At 55.7% G+C, this 18,714-nt stretch overlaps 2 protein-coding genes across 4 annotated transcripts; both read left to right on the forward strand.

The window, feature by feature from the left end:
* Positions 1–34: 34 nt before the first annotated feature.
* On the forward strand, positions 35–6,804 carry CNKSR1 (connector enhancer of kinase suppressor of Ras 1; the record flags this gene model as incomplete). The annotated part of the gene is given in 22 exon segments (XM_079325751.1): positions 35–188; positions 362–519; positions 790–980; positions 1,056–1,140; positions 1,278–1,319; positions 1,397–1,441; positions 1,443–1,697; positions 1,778–1,837; positions 2,171–2,239; positions 2,515–2,634; positions 2,786–2,871; positions 3,275–3,405; positions 3,484–3,650; positions 3,830–3,857; positions 4,000–4,172; positions 4,255–4,328; positions 4,611–4,682; positions 4,776–4,849; positions 5,042–5,106; positions 5,185–5,287; positions 5,779–5,960; positions 6,613–6,804. Coding segments are annotated over 22 exon segments (2,511 nt in total). The 5' UTR covers positions 35–49.
* A 780-nt stretch (positions 6,805–7,584) lies between these two features.
* Positions 7,585–18,660, forward strand: CEP85 (centrosomal protein 85). Of its 3 annotated transcripts, none has more exons than XM_079325703.1 (14): positions 7,585–7,648; positions 8,785–8,856; positions 9,395–9,547; positions 11,467–12,161; positions 12,799–12,932; positions 13,695–13,812; positions 14,110–14,295; positions 14,632–14,784; positions 14,884–15,038; positions 15,259–15,379; positions 15,801–15,851; positions 15,936–16,034; positions 16,493–16,721; positions 16,994–18,660. In XM_079325703.1, the coding sequence occupies exons 2-14, from the start codon at positions 8,802–8,804 to the stop codon at positions 17,155–17,157; spliced, it is 2,313 nt and encodes a 770-aa protein (XP_079181829.1). In that variant the 5' UTR covers positions 7,585–7,648; positions 8,785–8,801; the 3' UTR covers positions 17,158–18,660. The 3 variants fall into 3 exon arrangements, with proteins under 3 accessions (XP_079181829.1, XP_079181831.1, XP_079181830.1); XM_079325705.1 differs by having other exon boundaries at positions 7,624–7,648; positions 9,395–11,149; XM_079325704.1 differs by having other exon boundaries at positions 7,632–7,648; positions 8,793–8,856.
* Positions 18,661–18,714: the final 54 nt, after the last annotated feature.

Below are 18,714 nucleotides of genomic sequence, written 5' to 3' on the forward strand. Positions count from 1 at the left end.
CGGGCCGTTCCCGGGCCGGCCGGGCGCTGAGCGGCACCCGGCAGCGCCAATGGGGCCGCGGCTGCGGGCGCAGGTGGGGCCGCGCCCCGCGCAGGTGGGACCGCGCCCGCCGCCGTTCCGGCCCGGCCCCGCCGCCATGGAGCCCGTGCGCTGCTGGGGCCCCGCGCAGGCGGCAGCCTGGCTCCGAGGTGAGACCCCGCTGCCCTCGGGCTCTGCTTGGGGTCCCCAGCTTGGGGACGTGTGCCGGTACTTCCCTCCCTGGATGGCGGGGGGCGGGAAGGGGTCTGGCCGTTCCCACCCAGCAGCCGGGGGTCACCGCTGGGGTCGCCCGGCCAGCGGGGACACTGCCTGCTCTGTGCAGGGCTGGACGCGGCGGTGCAGGGCTATCCCTTCGAGGCCTGGGGGCTCTCGGGGCCGGAGCTGCTGGGGCTGGACGCGCCGGCCCTGGAGGCACTGGGCGTGTGGCCCGTGGGACACCAGGAGCTGCTGCTGGAGGCCACGGAGCAGCTCCGTAACCTGGTGAGTGCCGGGAGCCCGGGGAGCAGCAGGGGGATATGGGGGTTCCCCGGGATGGAGGAGGAGGGTGTGGGGTCACCGTGGGCTGGGTGGGAGGGGGCAGATGGGGTCACCTTGCACTGGATGGAGCGCCCTGGACTCAGTGGAGAGGGGTCCTGAGGAGACCCTGAGCTGCACAGAGGGAAGGACACAGGGACACCGTGGGCTGGGTGAAGCTGGGGGAATGGAGGCACCCCAGAGATCACCCTGCCCGTCCATCCCCTGTCCCCCCAGGACACAGGGCTGGCGAGCACCAGCCTGCGGACCCTGACGGAGCGGCTGCAGGAGCTGGCACAGGGCATCCAGAGCCTGGTGCAGGGGGAGCTGCCAGCAGGGGATGCCCCCCAGCCGCCTTCCCTCACCCTCCTGGCCCGAGTCATCCACCTGGTCGGGGCTGCCAAGGAACTCTTCTCCTGGCTCAACAGGTCTGGGGCAGGTGAGGGCACCCCTGGGTGCTGCGTGCCCCCCACTCTGGGGGCTCAGCTCTGTCTTCCCCCCAGGTACCTCTTCTCCACCCTCAATGACTTTTCAGCCAGCAGGGACATCATCGTGCTCTGTGCCCAGCTGGCAGAGACGCTGCAGGCGGTGAGTGCCCAGGGCTGGCTGCTCTCCTGCCCCCTGAGCTCTGCCAGCTGGAGCTGGGGGGAGATGGGGTGCAGGGGGTTCCCCCCAGCTGGGATGGAGCCATCCCACCATGCTCATCCCCACGCCTTGTCCCCCAGGACCTTCCTGCGGCCGAGAGGAGCAGTGGGATCCTGCAGATTGTGAGTGCTGGCTGAGGAGGGGGTGGCAGGCCCGGGGGGCTGCCAGGGCCCCCCTCACACCCCACTGTGCCCCACAGTGCCAGCACATCGTGGGCATCTGCCAGAGCATCGTGGGCTGCAGCCCCCCCGGCGCTGCTGGACCGCAGGGCTGTGCTGCAACCTGTGGGGCTGGTGCTGCCCCCCTGCCCACAGGGCAGCCCCCCAGCGTCCCCCAGCACCCCAACGCTGCTCCCTGGCCTGTGGCAGAGCCCCCCAACATCCCCTGATGTGCCAACACTGCCCCCCAGCCAATGGAGCAGCCCCCCAGCATCCCCCGACACCCCAACACCACCCTCTGATCTCCTGGGGAGCCCCCAGCCACCCCTCACTGCCCAACTGGTGAGTCCCCTCCACCCCAGTGCCCCCCTCTGCCTCAGGACCCCCAGCCCCTGCTCAGACCCCCATCCTGCCTCCCCCAGGGCTTTGAGATCACCTCCACCAGCTCCTGCCTGCACTTCGTGTCTGCAGCCACCTCAGAGGTGAGCGAGGGGCTGCCCTCCCTGTCACCCCCTTTATGCCCTATGGGGACCCCCCCATCCATGGGATCCTGTGAACCCCTCAGGGCCCTAATCTGCCCTCCCCTGACCCAGAGCAGGGGGGCTGCCTGTGCCTGAGCCCTGCAGCTCACCCCATGAGTGAGCACAGCCTGGCACGGGGAGCCCCCCTGCACCCCAATCCCACCAGCACCAGGGTGGGTGCTGTGCAAAATGCTCAACCCCCTGGTTTTTCCTGGCTGGGAGTGGTGTCCTGAGTGGGATCAGCCTGGGAGGGAGGGAGAGAAAGAACCCAGGACTGTCCCCACCTCTGCCCAGGCCCTGGCTGCCCACGGGGGCCACATCCTGCCTGGAGATGAGATCGTGCAGGTCAACGAGCAGGTGGTGGTGAGTCAGGGGACAGGGGCTCCAGGGGGCTGCTGCACTGGGAGGGGGGACATGGACAGGGGGCTGCAGGGTGGGAGGGCTCGGAGACAACTGGGGCTGAGGATGCAGGAGTTGTGAGCAGCAAAAAGCAGGAGCCATGGTGGGAAAGGTCTGGGGGACACAGGAGCCATTGCCAGGAGGATTTGAGGGATGAGGGATCTGTGACTGAGGTGGGTTTGGGGGATGAAGAATCTGTGGGGCTGGGGTAGGGTCCATAGCTCACTCAGGATTTGCAGGTGGGTTGGACCCCTGCCAACCTGGCGAGGAAGCTGCTGGAGAAGGGGAACAGGGTGACTTTGGTGCTGAAGAAGATCCCCCTCGACCGGCCCAGCTCACCCCCCTCTCCCACACAGCAGGTGAGTGATCCCAGTGCTCCCAGTCCTGCCCCAGTGCTGCAATGGGCTGTGCTGGGAACCAGGCAGAGATGCTCACAGCTGGGCATCTCCATCACTCTGGAGATCCCTAAAGTTCTGGTGGGATGGGGCTGGCACTGACACTCCATCACAGCCCCCAGGAGCATTTTTGGATGCTGCGAATTCCCCTGGCACCAGGAGTGGTGAGAGCCCAGGCAGCCCTGTGTCCTTGACCTCCAGGTGAGCCCCATCCTGACACCCCAGCACCCCCAGTCTGGCCAGCAGGTTTGTCCCCAGTTTGGGTGCATCCAGGGCCTTTCCCAGCCCTTTTTTAGGGAGGGAGGTGCCAGCAGTGCAGCAGCTGCCTGTGAGCAGCCCAGGAAGCTGCCAGCACTCTTTAAGGAATGACAAAAAGGAGGGGTTTGTAATTCATTCACTTGGTAACGTTTTAGTGGCTTGGAGCTATATTTAGACATGACCCTTCTCCCGTCCCGGAATGGAAAGCAGAGAGCTGGGCTGGGGAGGCCGGTGCAACTGAGCTGGAGCTCTGCCTCCGGGTCCTTCCAGCCCCATTCCCAGGCAGGGAGTGCCCTGATCAGGGACCCCGGGAGTTGGGGGCTCAGGGGTCCCTCTTTCCTCCCAGCATTGCAGCCGACTTGGACTCGGGAGCCGACTCTGGCCCGGATCCCGTCACTGACGAGGAGCAGGAAGAGGATCTGAGGCTGCCCGGGGCTGTCCCCGCTGTGGAGGAGCTGCCAGGGCTGCCTGGTCAGGGTAGGATGGAGCAGAGGGTGCCTGGGATGGAGCAGCTCCCCCAGAACACGAGGCTGCAGCCCTGCTCGCTGCTCACAGGTGCTGCTGCAGAGGAGGTGTGGGACAGTGGCACCCCCCTGGACACCCCCCTGGACACCCCCCCGAGCACCCCTGCTGTCACTGAGCCCTGTGCCACAGAGCTGAGCCCTGGGACAGCCCCCACCACGGGGGCTGGGGGAGCAGAGCCCAGCCAGCGCCCTGGGGAGGTGAGACTGGGGGGATACACTCAAGGAGTGTCCCCTCTGAGCCCCTGCTTGGGGTGCATGAGCTGGGGGTCCCTCCGGGGTCCCCAAGGGCTGTGGTGCTGCTGGGGAGGCTCAGTAAACACTGCCCTGCCCCAGCCCCTGCACTGCCACTAAAATCTCATCTCCATCTCCCCACCCAGGGCAGCCCCCGCACGGCACGACCAAAAGGTGAGCAGAGCCCTGCCAGGCTGGGCTGGACGGGGCTGGGGGCTGTCCTGGGGGGCTCTGCTCCCCTGCCCTGCCCTGGGTGTCCCGGGGGGGGCTCTGCTCCCCTGCCCTGCCCTGACACCCCTGCCCTGCTGTGGGGCAGGCGTGGCCACCAGGCTGAGCCGCCGGCGGGTCTCGTGCCGGGACCTGGGCCGGGTGGACTGCGATGGGTGGCTGCTCAAGAAGAAGGACCACGTGGGCTTCATGGCCCAGAAGTGGAAGAGGTGCTGGCTGGTGCTCAAGGGCCACACACTCTACTGGTACAACCACCCCAACGTGAGTGGGGCTCTGGGTGTCCCTGCCTGGGCAGCTGGCATTTCCTGGGGTGGTGCAGACACGGCTGTCCCTGACCCTGCAGGATGAGAGGGCTGCAGGACTCATCAACGTGGCCACCTACAGCCTGGAGAGCACCAGGGAGCAGAAGAAGAAATAGTGAGTGGGGTCTGCTGGGGGAAGAGGGGGGATGCTGTGCCAAGGCCACGTGCTGGGAGCCACCTGCATGTCCCTCCCCACGGGGCTGATGAGGTCCCCACAGGGCTGGCACCTTGCAATACTGTGCCCACACTCTGTGCAAGCCCTGCACTGTGTCACTGGTACTGGGATGAGGTGAGAACCAGAGCTGGGTTGGGTTGGGGGGTCTGTGGTGGCTGGAGGGGGCTCGGGGCTGGCCCTGTGTCACCACAGCAGCACAGGCAGCCACCCCCTTGTCCTCAGTGTGTTCCAGCTGGTCCACCAGACGTACAAGCCCTTTGTTTTTGCTGCTGAAACCTTGGCTGACCTGAGCATGTGAGTAATGGAGCCAATGGTCAGCACTGGCCCCACCACCCCGGGCTGGCCAGGACCCTCGTCCCCCTGTCTGTCCATCCCTTCCCTCCCCAGGTGGGTCAGTCACCTGGTAGCTGCCAAAACAAAGTACACACTGGCCCACCAGGCAGTGCCAGACAAGGAGGAAGGTAAGGAGGCCATCCCAGGGTGGGAGCTGGGGTCAGTGGGAGGGGTCCCCATGCCTGGTGCCACAGCCCTGGTGTGGGACTGCTGGGAGCTTGGCCCATTTTTGGGGGGAACGTGACAAACGCTCCCTGAGAGGTGGCCAGGATGATTCTCAGCCCTGGGAGGGAATTTGTGTCTTCTCCCATGGCCCCCAGACTGCTACAGTGAGACAGAAGCTGAGGACCCTGATGATGAATCCCCCAGGCACAGATCTGACTCGGTGAGTGGCCCTGGGGGACACCCTGGGGACAGAGGGACAGAGTTCCTTGTCTCACCTCCTGCTCCATCTCTCCCTCAGCCAAGGAAGAAGCTGCAGAACACCCCAGAGAAGGCTCAGCTCTCCCCAGCCAGCAGTGCAGCCAGCAGCCCCCAGGGCAGCCCCCGGCCCTGCTCCCCCATGGGTAGGTGCCTGGGGGCACATCTGAGCCCCTGTCACTTTGTGTCCCTCCCTTTGTCCTCTGGGTGTGCTGTAACTCAAGTTGGGGTGAGTGTTTGAGTGTGAACCATCTGATGATGAAGGAAAGGTGGAGAGGGATTTGTTATGAGGGCACAGAGTGACAGGGCAAGGAGGAATGGGTTTAAACTAAGAATAGGTTTAGACTGGACATCTGAAGGATGATCTTCCCTGTGTGCAGTGGGGCCCTGGCACAGGGTGCCACACAAGCTGTGGCTGCCCCTGGGTCCCTGCAAGTGTCCCGGGCCAGGCTGGGCAGGGCTTGGAGCAGCCTGGGACATACTGGGAGGTGTCTGTGCCTATGGCAGGGGATGGAACAAGACGATCCTTTTCAACCCAAACCACTCCATGGCCGCACACCTTCAGGGCAGAGCCACCCGGGGAGCCCTGGGGGTGGCAGGCTGTGCCCCCTGCCCCAGTGCCCCCCTGTCCCCGCAGAGCCCGCGGGGGAGGATCTGGAGAGCCTGGCGCTGTGCCTGCGGCAGGGCGGGGTGTGGCTCACGGGCCAGCGGCGCTTCCCGACGCTCCAGCAGTGCCGCAAATCCTTCCTGCGCCGCAACCGGGACCCGCACATCAACGAGAGGGTGCACGCCGTGCGCGCCCTGCAGAGCACGCTCAAGGTGGGACCCGCAGCCCCCAACCCTCCCTGCCCTCCCTCCGGGGGGCTTCTGACCTCCACTGCTCGGAGGCACCAAACCCCGGAGCTCTCAGGCTCCTCCTTTGTCAGGTAATCTAAATGAGCAAACCATCTAATAGTTAAAAAGGGTACTTATTACAAAGCACATCAGCCTCAACAGGCAAGCAGACAAGCGATGGTAAAAGGCAATGGCAAGGCAGCTAGCAATAAGCGAGTGGCTAGAAGGCAGAATGGCTAAAAGGCAACAGCTCTCCCTAATACATAGTCTTATATAGGATTTTATTTGCTCGGGCCACCACTCCTTAACCTATTAGAATTCCGGTTTCTCTGCACACCAGGTTACATATAGAACTATTCATACAATCTGTCGTGTTCTATCTAAAATAAGGAAGCAATATTCTTACTATAACTCTAGCTGTAGACAACTACAACTGTGGGCCTGGAGCCTCCACTGAAGATATCAGTGTGTTTCAACCTTCACTAGAACACTCACTGCTGCTGTGGCATTTGAAACCTTTCACTTAGTGACAGCATCAGAACTCACCTTAAAACTTATTCAGTCCCTGCACTCTGATTTCTCTCTGAAGAATTCAGAGAGACCCCTGACACTGACTCCAACACCCCCAAACGTGCAGGCGAAGCTGGTGGAGCTGCAGGCGCTGGAGCAGCTGCTGGGAGAGGCGGCGCTCACCTCGGACACGTTCCGGCGCTGGAAGGAGCAGCACCAGGAGCTGTACCAGGAGCTGCGGGAGGGCTGGGCAGGGCAGCGGGGCCGGGGCGATGCCGGAGAGCGGCACGGCCCCCGGGAAGGGGCGGCTGAGCCCTGATATCGGGATATCCCGATATGCTGCCCGCAGGACTGGAGCGGGGTGGGTGCTCTGTGCCAGGGGTCGGGGCTCGTTTGGGAAGGCTCAGCCCCCAAAAGGGGCCATCCCGCACGGGAAGTGGCTTCTGTGATAGTCTTAATTTTTCCTGCTTCGCCTTGCCTTGGCTGCAGGTTGGCAAGGGGGGTTTTCAGTCGCCGCTGTGGTGCGGCCCGGCCACGGGCTCTTCTGCTGTAAATAAATGTGTTCACAAAGCCTGGTCGTGCCGTGGTTTTTCTTGGCGCTGAAATGATCAAATCATGGAATTGTTTAGGCTGGAAGAGACCCGGCACTGCCGCGTTCACCACTAAAGCGCGTCCCCAAGTGCCACATTCACATGTTTTTGGACACTCCCAGGGATGGTGACTCAACCAGTGCCCTGGGCAGCTTGTGCCAGTGCTTGACCACCTTTTCCACTAGAAATTCCTCCTGACGTCCAACCTCATCCTCCCCAGGTGCAACCTGAGGCCGTTTTCTCTTGTCCCATCGTTCCTCCTGTCAGGGAATTGTGGAAATCAAGACGATTCCCCCGATCTCCCCTTTCTCCAGGCTGAGCCCCCTCAGCGCCCGCCCTACGGGTGCCGCCCGCGGCCACTCTTCCTCCGCCAGAGCCCGCAGTTCCGTGTGCGGTGCGGGGGGGGCGGGGACAACGTTCAGGAGAGCCAATTAAATAAATATAGGGGCGTGGTCAAAGAGTTTGATTGGCTGATATGCTGATAAGCCCCGCCCCTCTGAGCCCCGCCCCCGGCGGCGGAGGTAACGGTCGCGGCGCGCGGGGGTGGCGGGAGAGGCGCGGCGGCGGCGGCAGGTGAGGGACGGACCGGGACCGGCACCGGGACCCACACGGTACCGGCACCGGGCACCGCCACTGGCCACCGGCACCACACCCGCACCGCACCCCGGCCCCTCCAGCCCCTCAGGGAGCGCTCCCTCAGCTCCTCATGGCCTCCCCCTCAGGGACCGGCGGCCGCTCCCCCTCAGGGACCGGGCCCGCGGCCCCGGCACCTCCGCCCCGCCGCCTTTGGCTCAGGTGTGCTGGACGGAGCCCCCAGACCCTCAGGGCTGTCCCCCCACACTACCCGCAAGGAGCGGGACCTCCAGCCCCTCAGAAATTCACCTAACATTGGCCATATCTGCTGAAATTAACTATCCCTGAATTAACCATAATAAGTACTACATTTATGTAGAAGTGTTTCATTTCTTTGCTGACTGAAATGCTGTTTCTGGTTTATTATCCTGTTGTATTCCCAGGTTGTACCATCTGTGTATACGAATGTGTTCTAGGAATTAATGTCTTCCCTGAGCTCTTTGAATCAGTTTAACAAAAATCTGTAACAGCTGCTGGTTGAGGATTGAGTATGGGTTTGCAAAGACCTTGAATTTCCACTGTGCAGGTGTAAATTGCACTTGCATTATCAGAGACAGGAAATTCACTGTCTGAAGCACTCAGAGAAATAGATAAATGAACCCAAACACTGGGCAGATAAAGATTGCTATTCGTGGTACAGAAAGGTTCATTTTTGAAGGACTTTTTCCCTCGTGTAGTTGCTCAGTGACCTCTACAGAGGGCAGAAATGATCTGGTTGAGAGTAAAGACTTTTAAAGAGAAATGTTTAGTTTCTCTAGACACAGATTCAGCGTGCAGGTACCGTGGTGACAGATGCTCAATAAATACCTGCCTTGGGGATAACAGCTGAAAGGTGCTGCTTAATACCTGGAGAACAGTGCAAACAGGAATTCTCCTTTCTCAGGCACAAAGAAAACCTGCAAGTTTTTTTTTATCTTTTAAGTGTTGCTACAGGGAAAACAGATATTATTGGGAGAAGAAGCTAATTAAATATTAAATGCTGTGTTGCTCTGATGGACAGCTGCTGTGTGCTTGGTTAGTGGGAACAGGGTGTGGATTAGACTCACTTAAAATAAGATTTTTATTCATTTATCCAGTTCTCTAGATAGATGAGATGGCTGCTCCTGAGAAGGATCCAGAGCTGAGGCTGCTGCAGAAGAATCCTGTGGGTAAGGACAGTCCTTTCAGTCCTTTCTCCAAAGCCCTGCTGCTGTCAGATCCTGTTTCAGTTTCTCTGAGGAGACACATGGCCCTCACAGGATTCTCTACCAGAAGCTTTTTGTTCAAAAAACTCTTTATTTTCTACCCTTGCCTGCTTTTCCAGCAATCATTTGATAAGGAATTTCTCCCTTAGATGGTAGCTGATGAATCTGGGAGAGTTCTTTAATGTAAATACACCTCTTTAACTTGCCCAGTTTTGCTGTGCTGCTGCTCTTTAGCCAGAGCACCAGCTGGGTGTAATGTGACCAAACCAATCAATGGCAATATAATTTACAGCTTCTGCATTCTCACTTCCCCACCAAGATTGTTTTTCAGTCTCCTGTTGATATTATTTTACTTCCCTGTGCTTCCTGCCATTTCCTTTTGCAACAACAACAACAAAAAAATTAACAGGAACACGGGGAGCGGGGCAAGGCCCAATTTGGGGTTTGGAGTAATTACGTATGGCTTAATGAAAGCATAAATATGCCTGTTTTTGTTCTCCAGAGCCCACCACCTGTCAGAAGAGCAGGTTTTTGGAGACTGAGTGGAAGACAGTGATGCTGGCTGTGAAGTGCCAGGGCCACCCGAGCCGCTGCCCCAGCGTGGCCGAGAGTGGGGATGGGGGCATTGGCACCTCCTGCTCAGACAGCACTGAAGGTGAGGGGCACCAGGGCTCAGAGTGGCACCCCTGCAGGGCACAGCCTGTCAGAATGCCTGGAGCCATTCCAAATCCAGGTGGCTGGGATGTAGCAGAGTGAGGAGGGGGCTGACTGTTTCTCTGAGCTTAGTTATTGCCTCACTGCAGTGCTTTTAACTGACCCAAAGCCACCTTGCTGGTTCTTATTGTCCAGTGAGTGATGTATCAGCAAGTCTGTTGTGTGATTTTAATATATTTTTTTTAAGAGAATAGTGTACAGGTGCCTTTGTGCAGAAGTGTTTGGCTCTGCAGTGTTGGAGCTGAGAACTCTGCAGCCTGGCCTTCAGCTGAGGCACACTGTGAAATTTCTGGTCCTAGCAATTCTTTCTTATCTTCATTAATTCTCTTTTCAGCAATGAGGGACTTTGTGGTGTTCCTTAAACACTTCACACACATCTTTGTTTTCCAGGAAGCCTTTGGAAAGAGCTGTAAATCTCAATAATGTGCCAGTGAAATGGAGGCTTCAGCAGGCCTGGCTGTTGGAAGCACTGCTAGAAATATTACACTAGCAGATGTTAAAGTGTTCCATCAGGCCTGTCTCAGGATAATAAAACACCCATTGGGCAGGTGGGGACAGGGAAGGTGGTTTCCCTTTGGGAAATGGCCCTTGTGATGAGCACTGGTGATGTCCCAGCCCTGCTGTAAGAGCTGAGGGTGACCTGCAGCCCTGGCTGCTGCTGAGGCAGCCTGAGCTCAGGACTGGAGTCAGAAATGTTGTTGTGAGGACCCTCAGCACAGCCCAGGAGCTGATTGCAGCACCCACACGTGACGTGCTGCTCAGGGAACTCGTGTTCCTGACAGTAACACCAGGGGATAAATTTAGGGGCTGTAAAAGGAAATGGTGCTGTCCCTTCTCTTTGCCAAGGTGAACGTGCTCACAGCTGACCAGCAGCATGGTGTTCTCTGGAGTCCCCAGGCACAGCCAAGCACTGGCTGAGAGATTTTCTGCCCTCACTGATAATTTTTGATGAAAAGATCGAGTGCCTTCATTGTGACAGTTCTCCTGTAGCATGGTTTTGGTCTCTGCAGAGTCTGATTTGGGCTGTATTCAAACTCTAGTGTTTATTCATGTTTTAGCAGTGCTTGGAGGGTACAAACAGGTGGGAGGTGACTTGTTGGAGCATCACATGGGGATGGGCCTTTGGCCAAAGCCATGAGGAAATCAAGTGTTCCTGGGAGAAAGCTGGAATTTCTGCCACACAGAACGTCTCAGGACAAGGAGTGGGAACAGGCAGTTTGCTGTTTGCCTTTCTCAGCCCTGGCTGTTGCTGTATTGAAATCTGAGAGTTGCTAAGAATAACCCCGAGCTGCCTGCAGCCAGGTTTGGTGCAGCACGGGAGCCCTGCCTCACTTCCTGTGGCTGTAGGTGAGAGAAGCATTGCTGCAGCTCTAGGACAGGCTCTGCCCTGCTGTGCTGAGGAGCTGCAGGGGCAGATCCTGGGCTCAGCATGCTGCAGGCTCACCATGGCCTCAGGGGAGGCTCCTGCTAGCTCTGCTCACACTCTGGAGTCGCTGAGCTGCGGGACGGGCAGAGCAGGATCACGGGCTCAGTGCTCAGCTCAGTAAGTCTCAGCCTCTTTATTCAGTACCAAGGACTTGGTTTCTAAACCTAGAGGAAGATAATGTTATTGATTCCAGCTTAAAAACAAGGATTAAAAATATGGATTAAATTTGGATTCTTCCTTTGGTAGGAAAAGGTCAGCAGGTTCCTGAGACTTGTAGTGAGGGGCAGCACAGGTGAGCCTGAGTCATGCTGCTGCTGTTTGGAGGGTGTGCTCAGTGGGAAAGGAACTGCTTTTAAAATCATTTTGGAAAGCTCACTGGAGGATTGTATTTTCAGGACTGTAATTAAGAGTATCACTCTTCTTCTTCCCCCTAGACTTCTGCAATTCCAGTAGCAGTTCCTCCTTCCATCCCATCAAAACCCAGGTGACCATTCCAACAGCCCACGTTATGCCTTCCACGCTGGGAGCCTCTCCCTCCAAGCTGTGCCCTGCAGGGGAGCAGGGCTCTGCAAAGCCTGCCGTGCCTGCCTCTGCCCCTGAGCTCCCAGGGCTCCCCAGGAACGGGGATTTCAGCTCTGGGAAATGCTCCCAGGTGCCCCCCAGGGAGCTCCTGCACCTCTGCAGGGCTGCAGGGCAGAGCTGTGAGCACTCCTGGCCTCCTGCTGCTGATCACAGGACAGAAGACACCTGGAGGTTTGACACCCCTGCCATCGAGCAGACCCTGAACCAGTCTGTGTTTCTGGACAGTCTGTGCACTGACCCTCTGCACAGGTGCCAGAAGCTCACCCCAAGCTCTGAGGCAGGGAAGGAGCATTACAAGGGGCTGCCAGAGAGCAAACAGGGGCTCAGTGGAGCCAGCCAGCCCCGGGACGGGACGTGGCCCAGGGGGAGCAGGATGATGCCAGCAGGACTCCAGGCCAACAACTTCTATTCCAAACCTGTAGCAGCTCCCCCAGCCCAAGTGTGGATGCAGGAAGGCTGCACACTGCACCCCCACCAGGGAGTCTGTGAGCTCAGTGCCTGGAAGCAGCAGCTGGACAAAGTGAGGCTGCAGGTGGAGCAGATGCAGGTAGGCAGCTGTGACTGTGTGAATTTCAAACCTTTTCCTGGCTCTGTGGTCAGGAATTGTCGTCCCAGACTAAGGAGCTGGGGGAAAATGTCTCATGCTTCTCCCTGAGTGACACCAAAGTCTCCTGAGGGTCTGTTTTTACAGCCTGTGGTGTCACAGGTATCGTTTGACACGCTGGGTGTGCAGAGCAGCCCTGGATTGTGTTACAGGGCTGCTCCACCTGCCACATCGAGGGCTGAAATGGTGCAAACTGCAAAGAAAAGCATGCCAAGAGGTTTTAAACAGCGTCTAGAATAGTTTTATTCTATAGCTAGAATTTTTTAAAGACTTTTTTGTTAAAAAAATGTGTGAAATTAACTGCAGTTTATTAGGTGGAAACAATTTGTTTACCACCTCCCACCAGCTGTACCCTAATGGAGACAAATTGTTTCCAGTGAGCTAGTACAGTGATCTAAAATTATTTGTTAATCTCCAGTTGTGCTTGGGCAAAGTTTCTTGTTCTTGGACATCAACAAAGACTGAAATAGCCGTGCCCTGGCATGCAGATGAGCACACAGTGTGCAAAATAGCTCCAGCAGTGTTGCAATTGCCCCTGTGGGCCACAGACATTCCCTCCTTGTTGTGTCTCCTCTTGCAGTTACAAAATGGAGGCACCTGCCCCCATTCCTCCATGTACTCCCCATCCCTGCCTGCACCTGACCCTGCTCAGTGGATCAATATCCTGAACTCCAATGAAAACCTGCTCAAGGAGAAAGAGCTCCTCATTGACAGGTGAGGCTTTGGGACTGCCACGTGGTTTAAAGACTCCAGTCCATTTCTGTTTGGAGAGTACCAAGGAAGGTTCATTTCTCAGAGTCTATTTTCCCAGTTGATCTTCTTTTGTTGCAAAGAACAATATAAGGACCTTAGAGAACAACCTTTTCTCCTTCTTGGAATTAGGATGATTGTCTTGAAGGGCTCAAATAAATTAATTTTAGTTCTGGTTTTCTGTGTTTTATAAGGGATAAAGATTTCTGCTCATGTCATGATTATGTGAAATGTCAGAATGTCTGCCTCTTTTACTTAAGGACTTTCTGGGAGCTCTATGAGACCTTTATTTTAAATTAGGTTTTTGTGCCTTTGGTCTGGCAAACAACATTTATCTAAGGCTAGTGGTGCACAAGATTTTTGAAAAAGTATCTTCAGCATCTGGACTGTAAATCCATTTTCCTCTTTATTTTGAGTCATCTGTTCATTTCACTGCTAAGCTCCAGAGTCAGGCTGGATCCTCCAAAACATGCAAGGCTTGTGTGTTTTATCTGTTATCATGGTTGGGGGAAGGGTTTAGAAAGGAGGGAAGGGAAGAAACCTTACTAAGGCTTGTAACAAAGGTCAAAGTGTTCACTTTATTCCTCTGCAGGGGAGCTCAGAGCTGCAGGGTTGTGTTCCTGCTCTGCTTGTCCCTGTGAGGGGCAGCAGTGCAGTGCTGGCCCTGCTGCTGCTGTGCTGCTGCTCTGTGTGGCTGGGAGCAGTGAATTGCCTGTTGTGTTGCAGACAGAGGCAGTACATTTCCCAGCTGGAGCAGAAGGTCCGGGAGAGTGAGCTGCAGCTTCACAGTGCCCTGCTGGGCTGCCCAGCCTCCTATGGAGATGTCTGCATGCTGAGGATGCAGGTACTGCAGGTGTCAGTGAGAAATGGCTGCTGCATCCACTGCTGCTGAGGTGTGGGCAGATAATTAGAAATGATCCTGTGTGGAGTGACCATCACCTCTGCACCCCCTGAGGTTCCCAGCCCTGAGCCCTTGGCTTGGGTGGAAGCTGTGCTGGTGATGCCCACACCTGGCAGCAGTGCCAGCTGCTATTGCAGAGCTTGTCAGGTGGGCTGAGGGATGTGTGGGAATTGGGAGGCTGAGGACACAGCCCTGGGGGTGTTCTGACCCCCCAGGCTGAGGAGCTGTGTCTGCCTTCAGGAGCTGCAGCAGGAGAACACGTTCCTGAGAGCACAGTTCACAGAGAAGACTGAGTCCCTCAGCAGTGAGAAGGTGGAGCTGGAGAGGAAGCTGGCTGCTGCAGAGCTGGATGTGAAACTGCTCCGGGAGTCTCTGAAGGAGACAGTGCAGAAACATGCAGAGGAGCTGAAGAAGCAGGAGGAAAGGGTATGGTCCTGTTGCTCTGGAGATGGGAAGGTGTTTTCTTGTGTAGTGCTGAGGTGAAACTTTTTGTGGCAGTCTGTGACTGCAGCTGTTTTCTCATCCTGTTGTAGACTGTGGTTTACAAGCAAAAGCCTTTCCTCCTGCAGTTAGAAGCATTTCAGTGGCTCCTCTTTTAACCAAAAAAAGTCTGTCTTTAGCTAAATGAGCAGAAATTAATTAGAGGGATCTTGTATTTTGGCACTGTGTGGTGTGCCAAAAGTTAAAAGAGTGGGCTTACAGAAGACTGAAGAATAAATAAGAAATTAAATAAATTAAGCTTGTCTGTAACTGTCTCTGCAGGTAAAGGGAAGAGACAAACACATTAATAACCTTAAAAAGAAATGCCAGAAGGAATCTGAACAAAACAAAGAGAGACAGCAGAGAATTGAGACCCTGGAACGATACCTGGCTGATCTTCCAACCCTTGAGGACCACCAGCAACAGAGTCAGAAGGTGAAACTTCCTCTGAGTTCCAATGGTGCCTCTTCACACACTTGCTCAGGTGACTGTTTTGTTGTTTATTTGTTATCATTTATTCCCCTTTTGTTGCAGCTGAAGGAATCTGAGCTGAAAGCTACTGCCCTGCAGGAAACAGTGCTGGCACTGGAAACAGAGCTTGGAGATGTCCAGGCTGCTTTCAGGGAGCAAGAGCTGCAGCTTGAAACCCAGAAACACAAGGAGAGGGAGCTTCAGTCCACTGTGCACAGGTAGGAGTCAGGGATCAGCTTCATCCTGACCCTGCAGGAATTGCTGACAAGGTGATGCACAGCCCTGGAAGTGTGGGCTGGGATGCAAACAGGGCAATACTGATATTTGATATTAAATTAATTTCACTCCTCATATTGTTTCCCCCCTTAAAGTAAGGGAGAGATCATAAATAAAACTGTTTTTTTCGTTTTTTCCCCTGCGGTGTTCTGCTAATTGCAGCTTGCAGGACAAGTTGCAGCAGCATGCAAAGAATGCAAAGAGAGGACCCCCTGCCCAGGATGGGGAGAGGCAGAACATGGAACATGAGTCTCTGAAGAAGGAGTTTGACTGTCTCAAGAAGGTAAAGGGATGTCTCAGTCTGGAGTCACACATTTTTCCTTCCACTGACTCACACCAGGCACTCAGATGGAATCAGGGACTTTCAAAGACACAATGGCACTGAAGCAGCAGTTCCTGAAATTCTGGACTGCAGGTTTCTAGAAGCTGTTCTTGGTGTGATAACCACACACTTCTGCAGTAGTGCTGGGGAGAAATGCAGAATGCAGAAGAGTGCAGAGGAAAACCACAAAAATACAATGTCTCTGGTCTGGTTTTAGCTGATAAATCTAATGCTGCCTTTTATCCAAGTCCACTCCTAAGAGCATCTGTGATTAGAGCAGTAAGTGGACAGGAAAGAGAGATGTTCTCCTACTGAAAGAAGATTCCTGCTGTTATTATTGGATCTGTGTGGCCAGTTCTGACATCTCTGCTTTTAACTGCAGATTGTGGACAAAAGGCAGAAGAAGATGGAGCAGTTATCCTTGCTAATCAAGGTGAGAGGTGACAGGGAGGGGCCCAGGATTTGAGAATGTGCTGTGAAATGTGTTAAATTCCTGTGTTCCCGTGGTGTGTTGCAGAACCTGGAGGAACGGGTGGCCCAGGAAGAGGGGACAAGCCAAGCTCTGAAGGAGGAGGGGATGAGAAGGGAAAGTGCTCTCCGGGCTGCTGTCAAAGAGGTCAGGGGCTCTTTGTAGCACTGAATGGATGCATTGTCTTTTAGCAAGGCCCTGAATTTAGTCAGCAGCTCAATCTCTCCTGCTTCCTGCTAGTGAGTTGTCCTGTCAGGGCTGTGAAAGGAGCTGGGAAGCAGGAGAAGCTGGTTGTGCCTCGGGGAGTTGATGGGGATGGGATGGAGGAGCCAGCTGGGGGCAGCAGAACAGGAGTGCAGGCACAGCCTGGGCTGAAGGGCTGGGCAGAACCCACTCCCAGGGGCAAGGCACAGCCCCTGCTGGGGTGCACAAGCTCCTGGAAGCTTTTCCTGCACTGGGCACTTCCCATTTGATCCAGTTCCCATCTGGGAGTGCCACTGGCTCCCCTGGGCAGGGCCTGCAGGGCTGGATGCAAACCAGCTCAGGTGCCTTTAGCATGGCAGTGCTGCCCCAGGTGCCCACTGACACTGTGTCTGTGTGTCCAGCTGTCTGTGCAGAACCAGGACCTGATTGAGAAGAACCTGACACTGCAGGAGCAGCTGCAGCAGGCCCAGCTGACAGCCCAGCCCCTGCCTGCTGACACAGCCCACCTGGCCCAGGAGCTGCACGGGGAGCTGGCCAGCTGCCTGCAGGATTTACAGTCTGTCTACAGCATTGTCACCCAGAGGGCTCAGGGCAAGGACCCCAACCTCTCTCTGCTCCTGGGCATTCACTGTAAGTGCATTTCCTTCTGAGTGATGGCAGAACAAACCCTTCCCTTCCTGTGCTGTGGCAGAAGTAACTCACACAGAGCATGGAAAGTTCTCTTTCTGGCCTTCTGACTGCTCTTTCTGTGGTTGGCTTGCTCAAAGGTGCATGTTGTAATAACTGAATGCTAAGTAGAACCTCTTTTGCAAATGTGAGTTGGTTTTTCTGGCTGGCTTGCAAATGTGTGTGATCCTTGCTGAGAACTGCATGTGAGGAAACTCCCTTCTCTGACCCCACAGCTGTGCAGTACCCTGTGAAGGAGAAGGATGACCTGCTGAGCCCTGATGGACTGGCCAAGAAACTGGTGGAGGTAAAACAGCTTCACAAAGAGGTGGAAGAGTTGAGGACTGCAATATCTGACAGATATGCTCAGGACATGGGAGACAACTGCATCACCCAGTAAAGAACACTCCCAAAGTAAGACAGGGAATGAAGACTTGAAACTCTCAGGAGTCTTGTGCTCCTACAACCCTAAATCTGTTCAGCACTTTATCACCCCTCAGCTCGGGTACAGGATGTGAGATTTATCTGATCTGGGAGCAATCAGGGGGTTTGTTGTCAGAAGTGTTCAGCTGCTGACTGGCTGAGTGAGATAATTCAGGGCTTTGGTGTCAGCCTTTGCAGTAGCTTTGATCTTGTGGAATGTGTTTTATGCTGTGTTTGCTGGAGCTGCTCTGGTCTCTGATGCTGGGAGATGAATTCTGCCTTGCCTTCCAGGCATGTCAAATGCTGAACATGCAAATGTGGCAGTTAAAAATCACAGCTAAAAGGAAATGTGTGCCCTGGTCTTGCTGATAACCTCCCTGTGCAGGTCCTGTGTGACCAGTGGGACCAGAGGGTTATCAGGGTGTTTTTGGGGTATGTGGATTCCACAGGCAGGCAGGTGTGCCAGTTACACTGCTGCCATTTCCTGAGATGCTGCTGCCTTGGACTGATGGACCTGCTTTCCTCAGCTGAATGCAACCAGGGTCTTTCAGCAGCCAGCAGCAGTTGAGGAATAAAGCAACTGTGGAAACTCCCCCTGGGCACTGTTACCCCAGAAGCCTTAAGCCTTTTGTCCCCCTGCAACAGCACTGGGAGTGGGCTGTGATTCAGACTGCAGAGGACATGGATTGATGCTGAAGTGCCTTAATGAGCTGCAAGAGCCCTCTGCCCCCACTCTGCTCTGTGCCTAATGCATCCACTGGCAGGTGAGGAGCTGCTGTTGCCTCTCACAGCCTTTTAGAGCCATCACAGACAATCCAGGGGAGCCCCAAGTGTCTGTGGCTGCTGCCAGATGCTCTAAGAGCCTCTGTGCCCATGGGGACACCTCTGCTTTACTGGGACAAAGCCATACTGGTCCTGCTGTGGAGGGGGTGGCACAGGAGCTCTTCCTGCAAGGCAGTGGCCACTTGGGCTTTGTCACAGCCCTGTCCCTCCTTCCCTGCTCCTCTGCAAGTAATGGGATTTCTAAATGAGTCACTGGGGGATCAGTTTCACTGCCCACAGCCCTCCCTAACCCCAGTGACACCTTTACAGTGCTGAGTACGAGGGTGCAACTTCGGTTTTTGTCTTGAGTTAAGAGCAAGATGCCAAGTTCTGACAGGGAAAAATCCTGCTGACAGTTGTGTTGTTTGGCTGCTCTTGGTTCTTGCTGGGGCTGTGAGCCCTGGGTTTGGCAGAAATGCCTTTGTTATTCCTTTGTGTTAAAATTTTAAGACCAAATCTGTTTTGTTCCCGGTGTTTGGCCACCGTGGGGGGACGGTGGCAAGGAATGGTTGGTGTGTCCTGCACAGGGAGCACACAGCAGTGTGTGCCTGGCAGTGTCTGTCTGTCTGTCCTGCTCTCCCCCTGGGTGTTCTGTTCCTAGCTGTGTTTGTCCCCAGGCTGCTGGTGCTTGTACTCAGTAAAAACACATTTTCAGGGGTGTTTTTGAAGCAGTTTGTTCTGATTGTCGGGAGCTTTGCTGGCTCCTGCAGGT

Source organism: Erithacus rubecula (genome assembly GCF_903797595.1).
Source record: "Erithacus rubecula genome assembly, chromosome: 23".
NCBI lineage: Eukaryota > Metazoa > Chordata > Aves > Passeriformes > Muscicapidae > Erithacus > Erithacus rubecula.